At 42.5% G+C, this 19,644-nt stretch overlaps 1 protein-coding gene across 6 annotated transcripts in view; it reads left to right on the top strand.

Annotated features, from left to right (window-relative positions):
- Window positions 1–19,644, top strand: part of arhgef4 (Rho guanine nucleotide exchange factor (GEF) 4) — a 463,081-nt gene that overhangs the window by 385,619 nt on the left and 57,818 nt on the right. For all 6 annotated transcript variants that reach the window (XM_078162707.1, XM_033638698.2, XM_033638699.2 and 3 more), the window contains 3 exons: window positions 12,271–12,450; window positions 16,832–17,032; window positions 17,881–18,060. In XM_078162707.1, coding sequence (XP_078018833.1) covers window positions 12,271–12,450; window positions 16,832–17,032; window positions 17,881–18,060 — 561 coding nt within the window. The remainder of the gene's footprint in view (window positions 1–12,270; window positions 12,451–16,831; window positions 17,033–17,880; window positions 18,061–19,644) is intronic.

The following is a 19,644-nucleotide window of genomic DNA, read 5'->3' as shown; positions in this document are numbered from 1 at the left end:
TGGTTTCATTCATCAGGTTTTCAGGTATCACTCTCTGTGATTTTAGACACCCCAATATGATGATGGTGATGCACTTCAGGTTGTGATGCTTGAAGGTAGCTTATGTTATTCTATGTTTTACTAGTTGTCAACAAATTCCATAAAAAGACCCAAACCAACAATTAGTCTGTCTCTTAATACCCTCTGATTTCCCTATCCTGTCTGTGGCTGTCAGCTCCAAGCCTATTCGATCCAACTGAAGATGTCATTCAAAAACTTCTCACATAGTTTCATTTGTCAAAAAAGGTCAGTACTTCGATAGTACAGATGGACACTCTAGTCTTTATCTAGCATTATTCAAACAGGAAGAAATTTGATGGGGTCTATTTTCAGTGGCAGATGAAAACACATTTGGTGTTAGAGTGCGCATGTCAGGAAACATTCATGTGGATGTGGGCTTACTGATGTATATTTAATGTTTTTTTCACAGTGGAGCTCTGGCACGAAGAAATAAGATAGATTAGGCGTTGGATGCACACATAAGAATTGTTTGCAGGATTAATTTATTGTTTGATTATCTTCTGCACATGGTGTCCACAATTAGTTTGGATGATCCACAGAATACACTTTGATATGGAGCACTTCTAGTTTGGGAAAATGTTTTTTTGGTTTGGACGATGGGACCCTTTGAGAAGCAGCAGTAATATAACAGAGAGCTTTCAGGTGATCTAACACACTGATCAATTAGAACTAATTGTGTTCTGAACATACAACTGTTTCAATTGAACACCATAGACAGGGCTATTGTGTGCTGATTTGATCTACCTATTTTACGATGATTAATTTAGTGTCATGTATTATAACATTAATGTAAAACATGTAACATAATGTAATATCATTCAACCTGTTAGTGAGTATGACATGACTGTTGTACTGATGAAAGCAGTGCTGTGGACTAATGCCCATAATACCTTCCAAACATGTTTTATCTGCTTTTATTACCAACTACAATTGATTTGATTCCTCACTCCTCTGACACAGGTGTTTGTTCTACATGAATTTGCCATGATGATACTCAGTGTGTTTACATGCACAGTTAGATCGAGCTACAGTTATAGCTCGAGTAGTCCATTAAACTGGACTACAATCCTTGTCCCAGTATACAAGCACAGGAGAGGAATCGAATCGGTTTATTGACTGAAGTTTGTCTGACTCTACTACTCCGATAGGTGGTGATATGCCCCCTTTCAGCTTTTCAGTATTGGACCTTTTTCTGGTTGACCTATTACGTCACAGACCAAACAATCGAGCGTCATCCAGCTGTTCCACCCCTTTGTTGAATAGGTCGCCATTCCCTGTTTTCCTCCCATCCATGTATTTAAAAATATTTAACTCTTTCAGCTGACACAGTATGAACTCTGTTTCCTTGTCTGTCTAAAAAAAACCACAGCTCTGGATGTAGATTTCCCCATGTTGTTATCAGCTTCTTTATCTGTTTGGGTTCGATTGACTGTATACATGCAGGAGTAAAAGTCCATTTTTGGTTGGACTTGCACAATAAATCTGTTTTCTCTAATGTCATGCACAGACTGCAGCAACAATAGCAACTGTTCTGATAGTTAAGCTAAATCAGGGGTCTTAGATTTGCTTGTTGGCCACTGATCAGGTGTTCTCACATAGAGGAGGCTGTTTTAAAGGGACAGTTCATCCAAAATCAAAAATACATATTTGAACTCTCACCTGTAGTACTGCTAATCAATCCACTGTAGATTGTTTTGGTGTTAGTTGCCCATTGATGGAGATATCTGCATTAAAGATGCCTGCCTTCCCTCCAATACAATAGAGCTAGGTGGCACTCAGCTTGTCGTGCCCGAAGCGCAAAAAAAACCCAAAAACTTTCATGAAAAAAAAAAACAATTTCATGTAGGAATTATTTTCTTTTTGCCAAACTACACCCACCAATTTCATTACGGTGCAGAAGGAAGCTCAGTGGTGCTAGGTGAGCTAGCAGTAGAAGCACTGTTGGGAGAAATGTGCCTTCAGGGCTTAATGCTAGAAAGGAAATTTGGCAATCAGAGGAACCAAAATCAGCTTTATTGGCCAAGTATATGTAAATATATAGAAGGAATTTGACTCTGGTCTTACTTTGCTTTCAACGTTCATATACAAAATAGACATACAGCTGAAAACAAGAACAATAAAGCTGGACTAGGTAAACACAAACACTTTACTCCTATAAACATTTGACTACTATAGAAACATCTACAACACCATGTATGTGGGGTGGCTGTGGCTCAGAGGTAGAACGGGTCATCCACCAATCCTTGAGCAAGATACTGAACCCCAAATTGGTCCTGATGATGCTTCCATCGGTGTGCGAGTGTGTTAAAAACCGAGTAGCAGGTGGCACCTTAATGGTAGCCTCGGCCACCGGTGTATGAATGTGTGTGTGAATGGGTGAATGTGACATGTGGTGTAAAATATGCTTTGAGTGGTCGGATGACTAGAAAGGTGCTGTACAAATGCAGGTCCATTTACCGTTTATGTAATGTAAAACAGTTGCACAATAGTGCAAAGGTACAAAGTGCAAATGGTGCTGGAATAAATATGGAAGGACAGATGTAACATTGCCTTATGTACAGGTAGGTGGTAGGTGGATATGGCAGTACAAACATCATATACAGCATGCTTGGACTATGTTTGACAGATATTCACAAGTTTACAGTGTTAAGTTAAACTTTGACAATATGGAATTTAAAGGGTGGGTGTTTGGTGTTAAAGGGTTATAGGGCTATTGCACAGGGAGTGTTCCTGACACTATGGACTGGTGCTAAGTGTTAATCATAGTGACAGCCTTGTTGTGTCTGTTTTTTTGATGTACAGTGTTCTGTAGCACCTCCCAGAGGGGAGAGGGTGGAGCAGGTTGTGTTCAGGGTGTGATGGTCTGCAGTGATGTTACCTGTGGGCTTTCTGAATCTGAAGGTGTAGAAGTCCTGGATGGAGGGCAGGCTGGTACCAGTAATTCCTTTTGCAGACCTGACAGTGCATTGTAGTCTGTCCCTGTCCATGATTTAAATAACACTGAATACTGCAGTGTAGAACTGGTGCAGGAATCACATCCTCTACTAAGTCTTTTTCGTGATGGCATCAATGTTGAACATCCACTAGAGTCCCTGGGAGATGGTGGATCCCAGAACCTGATGGCTTCCAGTGTTGCTGAGTACAGTGGGGGGCTAGGGGTGGGGTCAGTGTTAGAGGGCTCATCTCAAAGTCCATTGTAATGTCCACAGTTTTAACAGTGTTCAGCTCTAGGTTGTTCTGACCACACCAGAGGGTCAGCTGTCCAACCTTCTGTCTGTATGCAGACTCATCATCCCTGATGAGGCTGATGACTGTTGTGTCGTCTGCATATTTTTTGAGTTTAGGTGACAAATCTCCTGAGGTGCCATCGCTAGTGTAGAAGGAGAAGAGCAGTGGGGAAAACACACATCCCTGAGGGACACCAGTGCTCACTGGGAGTGTAACAGTACAAATATTCATATTGAACTGTTTGGTACGAGGCTATCAGTTTGGTACACACTGCAAACTGAGCTATACAATTAACTATCCTATTACATTTGGAAAACAAAATATACAGCTTAAACTGTGTTTGATTTAATGTTCTCAGTGTCACTGCACTCAACAAAGCAGCCCACAGGATGGAACAGGCAACATGCTGTCTGCCCCTCCCTTCGCCAAACCAGAACATTCTACTCCAGTGAAAGACACTGGGAGGCAGCTATGTTAAGCTAGCTCATTACAAGATGGTTAGTAACACCATTACCAGACCAAAAATAGAAGATTGTCTGATAACCTACAGTTCTGCTGTTTGTAGCCACTTTGGTTTCATTGTTAATTATGAAGGATGATGGAGACAGAGAGTGGTGGATGACAACACAGCGAGCCGAAGAACAAGCCGCCGCGCAGCTGAAGACTCTCCTTAGCAGCTAACACAATAGCCCAGTAACGTACATGATCCCTGACCTGAGGAACGAGCCGCTGTGTGGCTATTGCCTCTTGTTTGCCAGCTAATAGCAGCTAAGGTTAGCACAAAGCACCTCACCCACAGCAGTGAGCAGTAAATGCTGGCGGGCCGCATAGCCGATTCGACCAGAAATACTGGAAGGTACCTTAGGGTGATGGCTATTTTGCTTGTGTTGATATGACTGTGGCATTTCACAAAGATGTTTATTCATTCATCCAGGAAATTTCTCTGGTGTTTCTATTTTTGCTGTATCATAAATATACTGAACTGTGACACCACTGTATTGAATGGAACCAAACCATGAATTTTGTGAGGCGTTACACCCCAGTGATCCACTGACAAGTGGAGGTCCAGTCAGCTGATTGTCAGTTTGGGTGTGAACGATGTCTGGGATGATGGTGTTGAATGCTGAGGTAAAGTCCACAAACAGGATCCTTACATATGTCCCTGAGGAGTCGGGATGTTGCAGGATGTAGTGCAGTCCCATGTTGACCCCATAAGCCCTGACCTGTTTGCCGGGTAGGCAAACTGCAGGGGGTCCAGCAGGGGTCCTGTGATGTCCGTCAGGTGGGCCAACACCAGTCTCTCAAAACATTTCATGACGACAGAGGTCAAGGTAACAGGCCTGTAGCCATTTAGTCCTGTTTGGGTAGGTTTCCTTGGGACCAGGTTAATGGTGGAGTGATTGAAGCAGGAGGAGACTTGACACAGCTCGAGTGATCTGTTGAAGAGCTGTGTGAGGATCGGAGCCAGCTGGTGAGCACAGACTTTCAGACAAGAAGGAGACACATCATCTGGTCTGGGTGCCCACCTGATCTCCTGTCTGTGATATAGTGGACACACATCCTCTTCACAGATCCTCAAGGTGGTTGTGTGATGTCAGTTGAGGGGTGTGAAGGTGGGCTTATCAAACCTGCAGTACGAAACACTGGGGTTGTCAGCCATGTTCTCCTGTAGCTGGTGGTGTCCTGCAGGCTCCTCCACACTGATGCAGGGTCATTGGCTGAAGACCTGTTTTTAGAGTAGCTCCTCTGATGTCCTTCATCAGAATGTGTGTGGCCCAATTGTACAGAAGTCTGTTCTCATTTCTGTAGGCCTCCTCCTTGGCCTAATGAAGCTGTTTGTCTTTTGGTGTAAACCAAGGTTTGTTGTTGTTGTATGAGTTGTCTTGTATGTCAGTGAGTTCATCCAGGTCTGTAGCTGCAACCTCAAAAACACTCCAATCAGTGCAGTGAAAGGAGACATGTAACTCTAGCTTCTTCTCATTGGTCCATCTCCCCACAGTCTTTACCACAGGCTTAGTAGATTTTAGTTTCTGCCTGTCGATCAGGAGGAGATGAACAAGAAAGTGACCAGAGAATCCCAAAGCTGCATCCTTTAATCTGATGAAGCAGTGGTCCAATGTGTTATTGGTGGGACACTTATCATTTTATCATGTTATCTGTGTTTGACAGTTCGTGGCTGAGGTTTGTTCTGTTAAAGACCCTAATAACAATGAGCAGGGAGTTGGCATGTTTTTCTCCATGGTAGTAATCTGGTCAGCCAGGTGTTGTAACACTAACATATTAACAAGAGATACTCTATACCCACATTGAATAAAAGGGTATACATTCAATTAAATTAGTTTTTAGATGAGGACTGCTATATTCTTAAACACTGTGACATCTATACACCTACCTTTGTTTATGTAGAAGTAGATCACTCCTCCTGTTGTTGACATGGTGCGCTTGTAGGAGCTGGTAGCCTGGTAGATGGAGTGGCAGTGTCCAGAATTTGTTCACCAAGCTGGATTTCAGTGATGCACAGGGCAGCAGATCTGCAAAAGTATGTGTTTGATTGTGTGTGTGTGTGTGTGTGTGTGTGTGTGTGTGTGTATTAGCCATTGCTGTTGCCATAGTGACCCTTAGTCATGCTCTGTGAATGCTGTCATGATGCTTGACCTGTTTACACCAAGCTGCATGTCGCCATTTCCTATCATAACATTAATGCGAGGATATTGTGATGTCATGCAGTCAAACAGGATTCTGGAGAGAAGGGCAGCAGAGAGGCAAGATGGTGTGGGTGTGTTGCTTAGCAACAGCCATATCATCTGTTTTCCTCACCCCCATGATGGATCAGTGGAGCTAAGAGCCAGATCGCAGGCAGAAAAATAAAACCACTTTGTCTTTAGCAACACGGGTGAGGTAGTGCGAAAGACTGTTGTCTCTGCAGGACTGAGAGGCTGAGCAGCACAATGGTCGGCCTCTGTAGAGCCTGGGGCCATGTTGACGCAGTGAAACTAGCAGTGTGTACAGGGTGCTGTGAAATATGACCACTGCAGTGTCTTCATCAATAACACTGGCTTCATTTCCTTCTGCTCTTTCCATGTTTATGCTTTCTTTTCCTCTGTCTCTCACACTTCCTCTTTCCTGTTGTATTTCTGTCTCAATAAACGTCCACCTTAGCTCCTCATTAATTCATTTACATGACCATAAATAAACACATTATGAGGCTTATCTGGTCATGATCTTATTAAGGATATGTTGTTTACATGAGCACAAAGCAATCAGGTTATTCACAGCCCGGCGCCAGCACCTGTGATGTTTACAAAAACAAGGTGACAGTGGTAGATGAGTGCCGGAAGAAATATTAAAGTCTACACTGTATTGTGCATTTCCTACCCCTTTTCAATGACACTGCTCTTTTCTTTGCTCTGATCACCAGCATCTCTCTGTTCTGAGTAATCCATGTCTCTCTCAACACACACTTACCGTACATACATGCAGAGTTAATGTTATTACTGAAAGCAGCTACGGTACTCTCATGACACTGTCGTCCACACTGAGGCCAGTCACTACCACTGCTTGTGACAAGGGAGAAGCGCATGAACATACACAGCCTCTTTCATTACCAAAAGACTGAACGCTGTTTCTTCATCACCCCACAAGTGAGACGGTGCAACTGTGGCAGTCCTCAATAATTGGGGTAACATGTTAACATGTAAGAGTGTGCTGGTTTCTCTGGGAGTACTCTTACCAGCATATTCAGGTTTCTCATAACTGGAATGAGGCTTTTTACAAACACATTGCTCAAACACATACGCTGTATACTCCAAAAAACCCAGTCATAAACGGGTTATTCAGGTCCATGGCTATGTCTGAAATCACTCAGTATTTGCTAAATAGTCCTCTATATAGTGAGTTTGCCATTTTGTAGTGCTGTCCCAGTGTATAGTGGGAGTTATTATACCCTATATAGTGGACTCAAAATATCCCACAATACAGCATGAAAAGTAGCGTACAACTGATGGTCACTCACCAAGCACTATTCCCCATCATGCAATGCAGCAAACGACAGGACTGTATAGGAAGGGCACCGAGTTGATCTTTTCCAGTAGAGGATTGCCAACTTTTCAAAAAACCTTGGAGTGAGATTCAGCGGGGCCAACCACAATTTCGTTATTTAAGCCGACACATAAAATTTTTGTCAACTGACAAAGCTTTGTCAACTTTGACAGATGCGATCCTGATCCCCACGCTTCCTAACGGATTTTTGGGGTGTCTGCTGGAGGTGGATAGGACCTAAAACCTTACATACAAATACTGTACATAGAGAGACAATGGTGGTATAGTGGGGGTGTGGGGGACCTCCCCCAGAAAATTTTGGATGTTGTAGATGTGATTTCCTGCATTCTGGTGGGTTTAGTGGTAGCATTCTGGAGATGGGCAATACCTACATTCATTCAAAGCCACCCTGACTCACAGTGCCTTCACAAGTGAACCTGCATTCAGCTCAGAGTGACTGAACTAGTTAAAACCAGAAACTAGGACTTGCCTATGTGGCATATAGCCTATTACTTTGTAGACACAAGACCCATTTTGGATTTAAAGCAAAATTCATGGTTGAAATGGTTGAATATATTTTGATTAAGATCTAACTTAAATATTATTTTGGGAATAATAATATATTTTATGTATTATTGTAGTCTAAAGAGCATTTCATGATATATTTCTAGACTATGCAAGTCTAAGAGTGCCTAGACCAAGGCCATTTCATTTAATTTTTGACATTTACAAAGCTCTCCAAATGCCTTTTGACATAGCTGTGGAAATTAATCACGAAGTCACTTTTAGGCTATAGATATTTTTTCTTAGCCAGCTATAATCTCTTCTCACCTGTGAAGACTCTGCATGATCATCCTCTGATCCACTGTCTCCTCCCTGACCCTGATCTTTCTATTGTGGCAATAAAGATTAAAAAAAATATGTGGAAAGCAAAATTTTGAAATAGAATTAGGAAGAGTAGTAGTGAAATCGCTGTGGAAAATTAACCTCAAAGTCACTTTTATGCTATAGATATTTTCTCTCAGCCAGTTATAATCTCTCCTCACCTGTGAAGACCCTGCATGATCATCCTTGCTGGCCACTTTGTCCTCCCTGAACCTGCTCTTTCTATTGTAGCAATAAAGATTAAAAAAATATGTGCAAAGCAATAGTGAGCACAAGGTCTTATTAAGGAGGAGTTTTTTTTCCCTTGAAACTAGCAAACAAGCAATTCAGAGAGCAGTTTTCCACAGAAACATTTGGCTTCACTCCATTTCACTCAACCAGTATGCCGGTCAGGCGGAGTCTGACCCTCTCCTCTCCTCTCCTCTCCTCTCCCCTCTCTGAAGTCTGGCTGCAAACTTCAACTCCACCCACCCGGCGCACTGGCTGTTTGAAATTAATTTAAAATACTCAGGTGCCAGCCTTTTTTCCAGCGTTCGTCACTGGCGTGAGAATTGGTTGGGCAGAGTGAGACCGTAAGATGGAAGGTGAATGCGTGTGCCACATGCCAGATGATACATAGTGTCGTCCCGCCCGGCCTGACCTCTGCGGTCCTCTCCGCCACTCTCACCCACACTTGAGCTGTTCTGGGATACACAGTGTCGGCCCACCCGGCCTGACCTCCACAGTCCTCTCTGCTCCTCTCACCCACACTTGAGCATCCGTCCAGGGAGGGCCACGGAGGTCAGGCCAGGCAGGACCATAGGTGAGTGGGTCCCAAGTCTCGAGCCCTGCCCGGGACCACGGGTGGGAGCTCCAGGCAATTCCACTTTAACCCAGAACGAGTGCTCAGGATAACCAGATAAGCAGATAACGCCAACTAGGGAAAATAAAATGAAAACACCACAGTTGTAGCCTGTTAGCTAACATGAGCTAAACTAGTTAACAGCTAACGACAGCTGGTGGGGACCTGTGCTAAGCCATATACACCTAGTCGTGCCTCACCAGGAACCTCTTTTAACGGTCACAGAATAAACAACATAGCTATTTTCTGCCGATTTATTCCAATTAGCTTACCTGAAACCAACTGAGATGAGATGCTGCAACCTGCGAGCTCAGTTTCAAACAAAGATCGTGGAGATGAAATTCCACCTTCCGTGGCGACTTCCATACGTGGGCAGTTATGGGCCGACCCAAAGCCGACGTAACAGAGACGTTTGATAAGCTGGGACAACAGAGTATTAAATTTAAAGATATTTGCCCATGCGGCCGACGCTTGTCAGATGTTAAAAATTAAGGCCCCATGTGTCGTCCTTAGGTCGACGTTGGCCAGATGTATGTGTGCTACCTGGCTATATAGTCCTCTACATAGAACTACATAAATACACTCAGGGCCGAATTCACAAAGAATGAACTGCGGCCACTGATAGCACCTTGAATTGCACTTCATTTGCACCCGCAGTTTGCTCCGTCTTAACGTCCTATTCACAAAGGATATTGCGCTAATGATATACCAGCGCAAACACGCCCACAGAGTTTGGCAGCTGAGTGCAGTTTGCTCCTGATATGCCCCTGATTGCAATAAACCACACATGGCAAAGTATAAATGCTGGCCTTGCGCCAAGAACACTGTAGCAGAATAATGGCAGACTTTGTTTGGCAAAGTACTGAATATTGTATACCCTCATGTAGTGATGTCTGCTGGTGAGTCAGTCTAACAGTGTCGGATGGGTTGAGGCTGTGGATTTGACCAAGTTTGACCACTTTATCACTATTCCCCCTCACTTGTAGCTGTTTTTTCATTATCTTTTGAATTTAATATGAATTATGGAACCATTTTTGTTCACGTTTGTTTCCCCCGTTTCGTAAAATAAATTAGTGAAAGTTGCTTTGGAAGTGCGTGACAGAAGTGCGTTTTGAGAACAACCGCAGACTGTCACCTGTTCAATGCATCAGTATCTTCAGATGCCATTAAAGTAATAATGATTATAATAATAATGTCAAAATATTATTTACAGACTGATTTAACAGACGATCACTGCTGCCACGATCACTGGAAAGTCTGGGCGAGAGGCTTCCACAGAGGAGCGCCCAGTTTGTACCAGCTTTCTAAAGACGTTATTTACTTCACTCAAACTGCGTGTGGCTATTAGCACTGGTGTTAGAGAATTAGACGCTGTTTATCAATGAGGCTCATTTGCATAGAAATGGGCCAGTTTTCCGCCAAATATATGCATATTTACCGGTTTAGCGGCCGCAAAAGCCACGCAATCCTTTTGTGAATTTGGCCCTCAATGTCTGCTGAACTTTGCCTTTTAAGCCTACATCCAAACTTACTGATAAAGTTAGACGATACAAAGTGGTGAACTATGTGTGCTGAATTATGGGCCAGCCTTGACCTAATTACATCAAAGCAGACTTCACTGAACACACCTTGACTGTGTCTGAACCCATATTTGACCCCAGTTCTATTAAGCATACACTGTGTACCAGTGTTGACGGTGCATTATTTGACGATGAATGAGCCAGCTCATGTTAGTAACATTTATACTTCGTACTCAGAGGAAATGGTGCACAATATGCTGTGACACACTGCCTTGTCCTCCTCCAGCTCTAACAGAGAGGGAGGTGTGTATAAAATCAACAGTCTGCTCAGCAGCAGACTCTGCTGTAGCTCCCTATCCTGCTAGATTCTAAGGCTGCTCACTTTTAACGGTCCAATCAAATGCAAATGATTTGATAAAAATCCCTCTTGTAACTCTGCACTGCTCAAATATTCTGTTTCACTCAGTACATTTACATATACAGTAAAGTCAAGTTAGGGTTATAGCTGGAATAGGCTATTTAATTGGACCTACTATCCTTGTCCCAGTATACAAGCATGGGAGGAGAATAGATTCATCAACCGCAGTTTGTCCAACTCTGCTACAATACGTGGTCATATGCCCCCTTTCAGCTTGTTAGTATCGGACCTTTTTGTGGTTGACCTATTGACATCACAGACCAAACAACTGACAAACAAGTTAGCTATGGTTAGCTAGCAGCAAACTGGTACCATGATGGACAACTTTACAGCTCTGTACATTACGTCCATCCAAAAATGCACAGCTCTGGATGTAGATTACTGCATCTTGTTACCGGCTTCTTTCTCGTCTGTTATCCATTTAATGCTATTTGACTTCTGAGTCAGAGCCTGGGGCAGAAACTGGAACATGCGTAGAGCACCTTGTTCAGTCTGGGTCCAACTGACTGTGTACATGCAGGAGTAATTTGACTCCCACTCACATTATCTGGGTGTGTTGGGCCGACTTTGAGAAATTCGACAAAGTATGATTTCAGTTGCCCTGAAAATTAAACCAAGCCTGGGTTCATTCAGACTAACACAATAAATCAATCTTCTCTAATGTCATGTAAATGTGGTTATAAATGTTATGAAATGTGGTTCATCATTTGTTTTCCCCTCAGGATGAATCGTAAGAACTTAAGTCCTCTGATTTTTCATAAGGTCAAAATTTTTGTTTTTAATACTTTGGCACATGATAAAATGCTTATAAAACATTCCCATCAACCTCAGTTGTACTTTGTGTTTAATGCTAATTAGAAAATGTTAGTAACACAATAAAATAAGATGGTGAAAATGGTAGGTATCAGAGCTGCTAAACAGCACATCAGCATGTTAGCCTCCTGACTTGAGTATTATTCAGCTTCTTTTCCAAGTGAAAGTCATTGTAATGTAATGCCATCATTCAGCCTACTCATAAGGCACAGATGTCTCACTTTCTGGGATCAAACACTTATCAGCATGTGTCAACCTGTGTTAAAAATGACTGAAGAAAATAACTGGTTAAACTATAAGGTTTGAAGAATATGTTAAACTTCTGCATCAGTAAAGTCCACCCATGGTCTTTTTAGTGGCTGGTTAACTTCTCTTGAAGTTGACTGTATGACTACAAGTGCCCCTATGGCAACTATGACGTTACAGCATATTTTGATCTGTGACCTTGTGTGGTGCTTCCTCTGCAGCTGATCAGTGATGGCAGCGTGGTGTATGCTGAGGCCCTCTGGGACCATGTCACCATGGACGACCAGGAGCTTGGCTTCAAGGCTGGTGATGTCATTGAAGTAGTGGATGCCACTAACAAGGAGTGGTGGTGGGGTCGCATCATGGACAGCGAGGGCTGGTTCCCTGCCAGCTTTGTACGGGTGAGATAAACTCTGTCCAGGCTACTGGAGGGGACAGAAATTATTGGCCATACAGATTTTAATTGCACAGTTTGATTAATGACTGCAGCTGCTGCAGTACTAGCAGACTGAGTAATAACAATATCAATATTTCTGCAAAATTAGGGCTCTATTGTTTTGTGAATCCTTACCAAGACCTGGTTCATAATAAGCATGAAAGAAAAAAACTTGAGAGAAATGTCATGATATGCCTTTTCCTTTCATGAACACTGATAAGCAGAAGGTTTTAGAAAATTGGAGCTGCAGTTCACATTCAGTTGACCCTTCACTTAAACACAGACTGGCTAGTCATAGCATAGCATTGGCTAGCTCCAAGAAAAGAATTTTGCAAGTAGACAGCTATGCTCCACAGACTGTAATGCAATTGTTTCAGATTTCCTTCATTTTCTGGCTGGTTTTGTGGATTTTATAGCTGAACGTTGTGCCTGGAAAACATTTATTCATGAAACGTGAGCAGAAGGAATTTGTGTGTAAACTGTTCGCATTTACGTGCATGTCCGCATTCATCAATATTTTAGTAGCTCCGATCTTTTCGTAGCTACTAACAAAATCTACTCCTGCTCCTGACCACTTGTAGTGCTTGTGTAAATTTAGTAAAGCACATAAATATTGCTTTTCACTATTGGAAATTACAATTTTAGTTATGTAGGACAATACACAGATGCCTTTGAAACATGTAATCTAAACATGACAAAATATTAAAAATATAACACATTTAGTTACATTAGTTGGCAATTAGCAGGTTTAGATTAGATTAGGTTCAGATTAGATTCATGATTGTGATTTATCTATGTAAATCGAGTCAATAGATTACACGTTCTTTCTACATGTTGAATGATGATAATAAAAATATCCGTAAGGACAGCCGGATCACAGCCTCTTTGGCCTTGGTGCCTGGGTTCAGCAGGGGCAGCAGGAGCAGCAGGTGGTGGAGCCACGAAGGAGCACGTGCCAGCTGAAAGAATTATTTGAGACAACACGTTTTTTTTTTTTGTTTTGTTTTGTTTTTTTTGGCTTTTTGATCATTTGAATTAATAAATCTGATCTGAAAAATATTTAATTTACATTGTATTAAACAGAGCTTTAGGCTCTTAAGATTCAAATAATTTGAAGACGATGCATACAAAACTGCTGTAGGCTATATGTTATCCGTATCATTTGTTAAAATAAATGTTAAATAGCTCTACATTCCGACAGCCATCACTGATTTAGAGTTTATCCATTACGCACAAAACATCTCTGGTTTCCCGTTCCCACTTCATTCAAAACCCCACAAATGAATTTTCTGTTTGTTTGGTGACCACTACGCTATCAATGATGATTTTCAGAATGTATTATGATACAACACCTTACAGTCTGGGTTTGATGTTGACTCTAGTGGAGGCATGTCACTGTCTCCGTCAGGAATAATTCCTGACAGAGAGGTCTCCCCAGCAGATAGTTGTGACTGTGAGCCTCCTCCTCCTGTGACCGCTGTATTTTTTTGTGTGTGCTTATGTGTTTCTTTGCCTCCAGTTTCATATGAAATCATTTACGCTTCACCTCTGACATGGTTCTTTGTGCCACGGAGACAACATTAACAGCATCTGTTACCTCCCTCCAGGCCTTCGCTTTGCCTGTCCCTGTCACACCACTACTAACTGAAGAAAATAAAATGTTTTTTCTTAAGTCCACTTCACCCAAAATTACACTGCTCAAAAAAATAAAGGGAACACTAAAATAACACATCCCAGATCTGAATGAATGAAAAATTCTTATTAAATACTTTGTTCTTTACATAGTTGAATGTGCTGACAACAAAATCACACAAAAATTATCAATGGAAATCAAATTTATTAACCCATGGAGGTCTGGATTTGGAGTCACACTCAAAATTAAAGTGGAAAAACACACTACAGGCTGATCCAACTTTGATGTAATGTCCTTAAAACAAGTCAAAATGAGGCTCAGTAGTGTGTGTGGCCTCCACGTGCCTGTATGACCTCCCTACAACGCCTGGGCATGCTCCTGATGAGGTGGCGGATGGTCTCCTGAGGGATCTCCTCCCAGACCTGGACTAAAGCATCCGCCAACTCCTGGACAGTCTGTGGTGCAACGTGGCGTTGGTGGATGGAGCGAGACATGATGTCCCAGATGTGCTCAATTGGATTCAGGTCTGGGGAACGGGCGGGCCAGTCCATAGCATCAATGCCTTCGTCTTGCAGGAAGTGCTGACACACTCCAGCCACATGAGGTCTAGCATTGTCTTGCATTAGGAGGAACCCAGGGCCAACCGCACCAGCATATGGTCTCACAATGGGTCTGAGGATCTCATCTCTGTACCTAATGGCAGTCAGGCTACCTCTGGTGAGCACATGGAGGGCTGTGCGGCGCCCCAAAGAAATGCCACCCCATACCATTACTGACCCACTGCCAAACCGGTCATGCTGGAGGATGTTGCAGGCAGCAGAACGTTCTCCGCGGCGTCTCCAGACTCTGTCACATCTGTCACATGTGCTCAGTGTGAACCTGCTTTCATCTGTGAAGAGCACAGGGCACCAGTGGCGAATTTGCCAATCTTGGTGTTCTCTGGCAAATGCCAAACGTCCTGCACGGTGTTGGGCTGTAAGCACAACCTCCACCTGTGGATGTCGGGCCCTCATACCACCCTCATGGAGTCTGTTTCTGACCGTTTGAGCAGACACATGCACATTTGTGGCCTGCTGGAGGTCATTTTGCAGGGCTCTGGCAGTGCTCCTCCTGTTCCTCCTTGCACAAAGGCGGAGGTAGCGGTCCTGCTGCTGGGTTGTTGCCCTCCTACGGCCTCCTCCACGTCTCCTGATGTACTGGCCTGTCTCCTGGTAGCGCCTCCATGCTCTGGACACTACGCTGACAGACACAGCAAACCTTCTTGCCACAGCTCGCATTGATGTGCCATCCTGGATGAGCTGCACTACCTGAGCCACTTGTGTGGGTTGTAGACTCCGTCTCATGCTACCACTAGAGTGAAAGCACCGCCAGCATTCAAAAGTGACCAAAACATCAGCCAGAAAGCATAGGAACTGAGAAGTGGTCTGTGGTCACCACCTGCAGAACCACTCATTTATTGGGGGTGTCTTGCTAATTGCCTATAATTTCCACCTGTTGTCTATTCCATTTGCACAACAGAAATTGATTGTCAATCAGTGTTGCTTCTTAAGTGGACAGTTTGATTTCACAGAAGTGTGATTGACTTGGAGTTACATTGTGTTGTTTAAGTGTTCCCTTTATTTTTTTGAGCAGTGTATTTCGATCTCTGCTTTGGAAAAATTCTTTTTTCTTTCCCTCTCTTTCTTTGTTTGCGCCATGACTGACAGGTCGACTGGATGCACCTACACCTCCTTATATGGTGGTCATTGGCTATTCCTGGGCGGGGATTTATGCTAATTGCTGATTACCAGGAGCGCGCTGTCACTTTACGATGGATTGGCATTCATGATCATATACACGTGTTTACAATCAAATCTGAGTTTCCCGCGGCGTTCCTGAATCCGGATTAGGTTTTTAGAAGAGCAGGCTTTTATGTGCAAATCTACACACAGATTTACTCACTTTTCATGAATGAGACCCATTGTGTATTAATGATACTTGTAACCTGGAGAGGTTGAAAGGAGGTGCACATTCCAAAACCATAATCAGACCCTGAAGATGTAGGCCTACTGAATGTTATACACATGCTCCTTTTTGCTTTTTAATGATTCCAACAGTGAAAAAAGACCTAAACTGCTTTACAGGAACAGTGAAGGGACACAGGTAAATTTGACTAATATTCAACCAGCTGTGTGTCATTACACTGTGTGTGGATGAACAGTGTTTAGCTTTCCCCAGAGCACCCCGCCTATCTGCCAGCTTAGGTCCAGGAGCTGGCAACACAAGTGGAAGCAAAACTGTACATGCTATGACACACAGCTGGTTGAATATCAGCAACATTTCCCTTTGTATTCATTGTCTTCTATCTCAATCTCCAGTGATGTTTTGGTCAACTTTTATACTGTGATCTGTAGCCAATCGTTAGGCTTTAGCTTCTATCTATCTTTATCTTTTTAACCTGTTTTTGCTGCTGAGTGAGTTTGACAGCCTGGATATATCCTTTAGACTCATATTATAGACCCTCCTGGCTGCCTCTCTCTCTGAGATTACTTTAAAAAAAAAGTGATAATATTTAGTTTAGTTACAATGTGGGCTACATGGTAACTCTGACAGCCTTACAGACCATCACAAAGGGGCAGGCTTAGCAAAGGGTCAGTTGAAAATAAAATAGATGCAGAGGCAGGAAAAGCTGAATCCCTCCTGGGGGTTTAACAGTTACCTGTGTCCTCCTCAGTTACGTGTGAACCAGGATGAGCCCATGGAGGAGTATCTGGCCCACCTGGAGGAGGCTCAGGCTGGAGAGGAGAACCGCACAGGCCTGGGCTTGTTGCTGGGACCTGGTTTACCCTGCAAAGAACAGATGAGAACCAATGTCATCAATGAGATCATGAGCACAGAAAGAGACTACATCAAGCACCTGAAAGACATCTGTGAGGTCTGGGTTAGATCTCATGATAAATACACATGAATGTTACACACAAGCTCCAGTAAAGGCATCCCTCCAGCAAATTTTCTTTTTCTGACTGGCTGTCAGCTCTCAAACTTTCTAGTTCTAGTCAACAATGTAACCACTGTTCTACCTCCTTTGACTGAATGCTACATTAACTAGGAGCTCACTGTTGAAACCGACCTAACCATAACTTTGAGTTTTAATTTTCTATCTGATCTTATGAGGAGGTGGAGGACATTAAATCACACATTTCAAGGGATGGTAAAGATGAAATCCATTTTTTTTGCTGTGGTCCTTCATGTAAAGAATGCAAAACTGCAAGCAGGGAGCAGGCACACTTGGCAGTGTGCATTGTCCTTCTGTCCATACAAACTTTATTATTAACTATTATTGAAGTGTGCAAATGTAAATTAATCCACTTCCCCAACACTATGAAGGTGGTCTTTGAGAGTTTGAACTTTTGGGTTCAAATCCAACACAACCTTGTTCTGTGAGATAACTAATGTACATATTCCCTTCTGTTAAGTGGTATATTTACTTGGAAAACCACTTGAGAATGTAAATGTAAAGCAAAGACAGTGCTTTATTACATCTCTGTAAGTGGCAGCAAAACAACTGAGAAATACCTGGCTTAAAGAGTGTGGGCATACTAGCAACAGAACAAGCCTTTTATGGCCTCCAAAACATATGTTGTTGTTGTATATGTACTGTGTGTGGTGTATGTTTAAATGTATTCATTCACGTTATGTTTTGTGGTACGTCATGTTTTGTTGCTTATTGTTAAAACAAACAAAAAAGCAGCATGTTATAATACATTTTGTGTTTCCCCTTAGGGTTACATCAAACAGTGCCGCAAGCGGACAGACATGTTCACAGAAGAGCAGCTTCGTACCATCTTTGGCAATATTGAAGAGATCTACCGTTTCCAGAGGAAGTTCCTGAAAGACCTGGAGAAGAAATTTAACAAGGAGCAGGCGCACCTCAGTGAGATTGGTTGCTGCTTCCTCGAACATGTAAGCTGAGTCATAGACGGTGTTGGAACTTTACAGGTTACCCTGTTAAAAATGCTTCTGGATGTCTGAGTTCCTCACCCTATCTCTAAGCCTGAGCCCAGCCACTCCATGGAGGAAACTCATTTTGGCCGCTTGTAACCACAGTCTCATTCTTTCAGTTATTACCCATAGTTCATGACCATAGGCATGGGTTGGGACATAGATGGACCAGTAAATCAAAAGCTTTGCCCTCATGCTCAGCTCTCTTTACCACGACAGTCCAGCGCAGCGCCCACATCACTGCAGACGCTGTGCATCTGATTAAGTGTGGCGTCTCATTACTAACTGTGATTTCATTATATATTTTTTTCTCAGTGACTGTAACAGATGATAATACCATCCATCCATTTTCTTAAGCGCTTACCCCCTTGAGGGTTGCAGTGGGGCTGGAGCCTATCCCAGTTGACAATGGGTGAGAGGCGGGGTACACCCTGGACAGGTTGCCAGACTATCACATCAGGACTCACACATAGAGACAGACGACCATTTGCACTCACATTCACACCTACGGCCAATTTAGAGTCACCAGTTATAGTCAGGGTCAGTTTCCCCAAAAAGTGAACCCCGAAGGCATTTCATGTTAATTTTTCAGCATACAGCATTTTTAGGTGTTTTCAAGGGTGCTGAATCCAAATCTGCTGTATGCCCAGCACAAAAATGTCCCATAATGCCTCAGAATGGAAAAATCCAATATGGCCGCCATCGCCAGGCTGAAATCTAATTAAGGACTTATCTTTTGACCTAAACAAGATAAAAAACAGAGTAAAATGTCTTTTTCGGGTTTTCATATATGGGGAATTCAATTCCATATTCAAATTTATCATATAATGTAGGAAAACTGCTTAAAATTCATATATATAGGTAAAAATCTTGGTAACACCTTATATTGAGGTACTGTAATAAGCGCTAATTAATGCTTTATAAGCACAAATTAACAGTTAATGAGCACTTTTAAGACGGTATAAGATACTTATTAAGATGAATAAGACTAGATTAAGTGTCTATTACAGCATAACTGACTGAGTTATTATTGCTTATAGGAGCATTATAAGCACTTAATAGAAACTTTGGTAACAGTTTATAAACCTATAGTAAATATCAATAAGATGTCTATTTACATTAATTATAATTTATAAGGGTTAATTATAGAATAATAACAACATTTATTACTGGTTTATAACACACTATAAGACCAATAAAATGAAATTAATAAGGTGTTTATTAACATTAATGAGACTATACAAAGTTAAAGCCGCTACAAGGAACTTTTAACTGGATATGCAAAAGTCTCTCGTTTCTGCTGATGTCTGTGCGTGACCTACAACAGCAAATGAGACCATCGGTGTGAAGATAAGCTATTTCTATATAGTGTATATCCATACCTTTAAGAAACTGCGTCCGGGTTCGCCGCAGGTCGCTTCTAGGACGAAGCGATTTACGGCACTCAGACGGCACACGTCATCTTACCTAGCTGCTTACATTTAGAGACTCTTATAAATAGTCATTATTCCTCCTCCTCGACCCGACATCCGCGGGGAGTTAAAA

This window comes from Epinephelus lanceolatus, chromosome 20 (assembly GCF_041903045.1).
Source record: "Epinephelus lanceolatus isolate andai-2023 chromosome 20, ASM4190304v1, whole genome shotgun sequence".
Taxonomy (NCBI): Eukaryota; Metazoa; Chordata; class Actinopteri; order Perciformes; family Serranidae; genus Epinephelus; species Epinephelus lanceolatus.
Note: the sequence above shows the minus strand (reverse complement) of the source record. Positions and strands in the feature narration are given on the sequence as shown.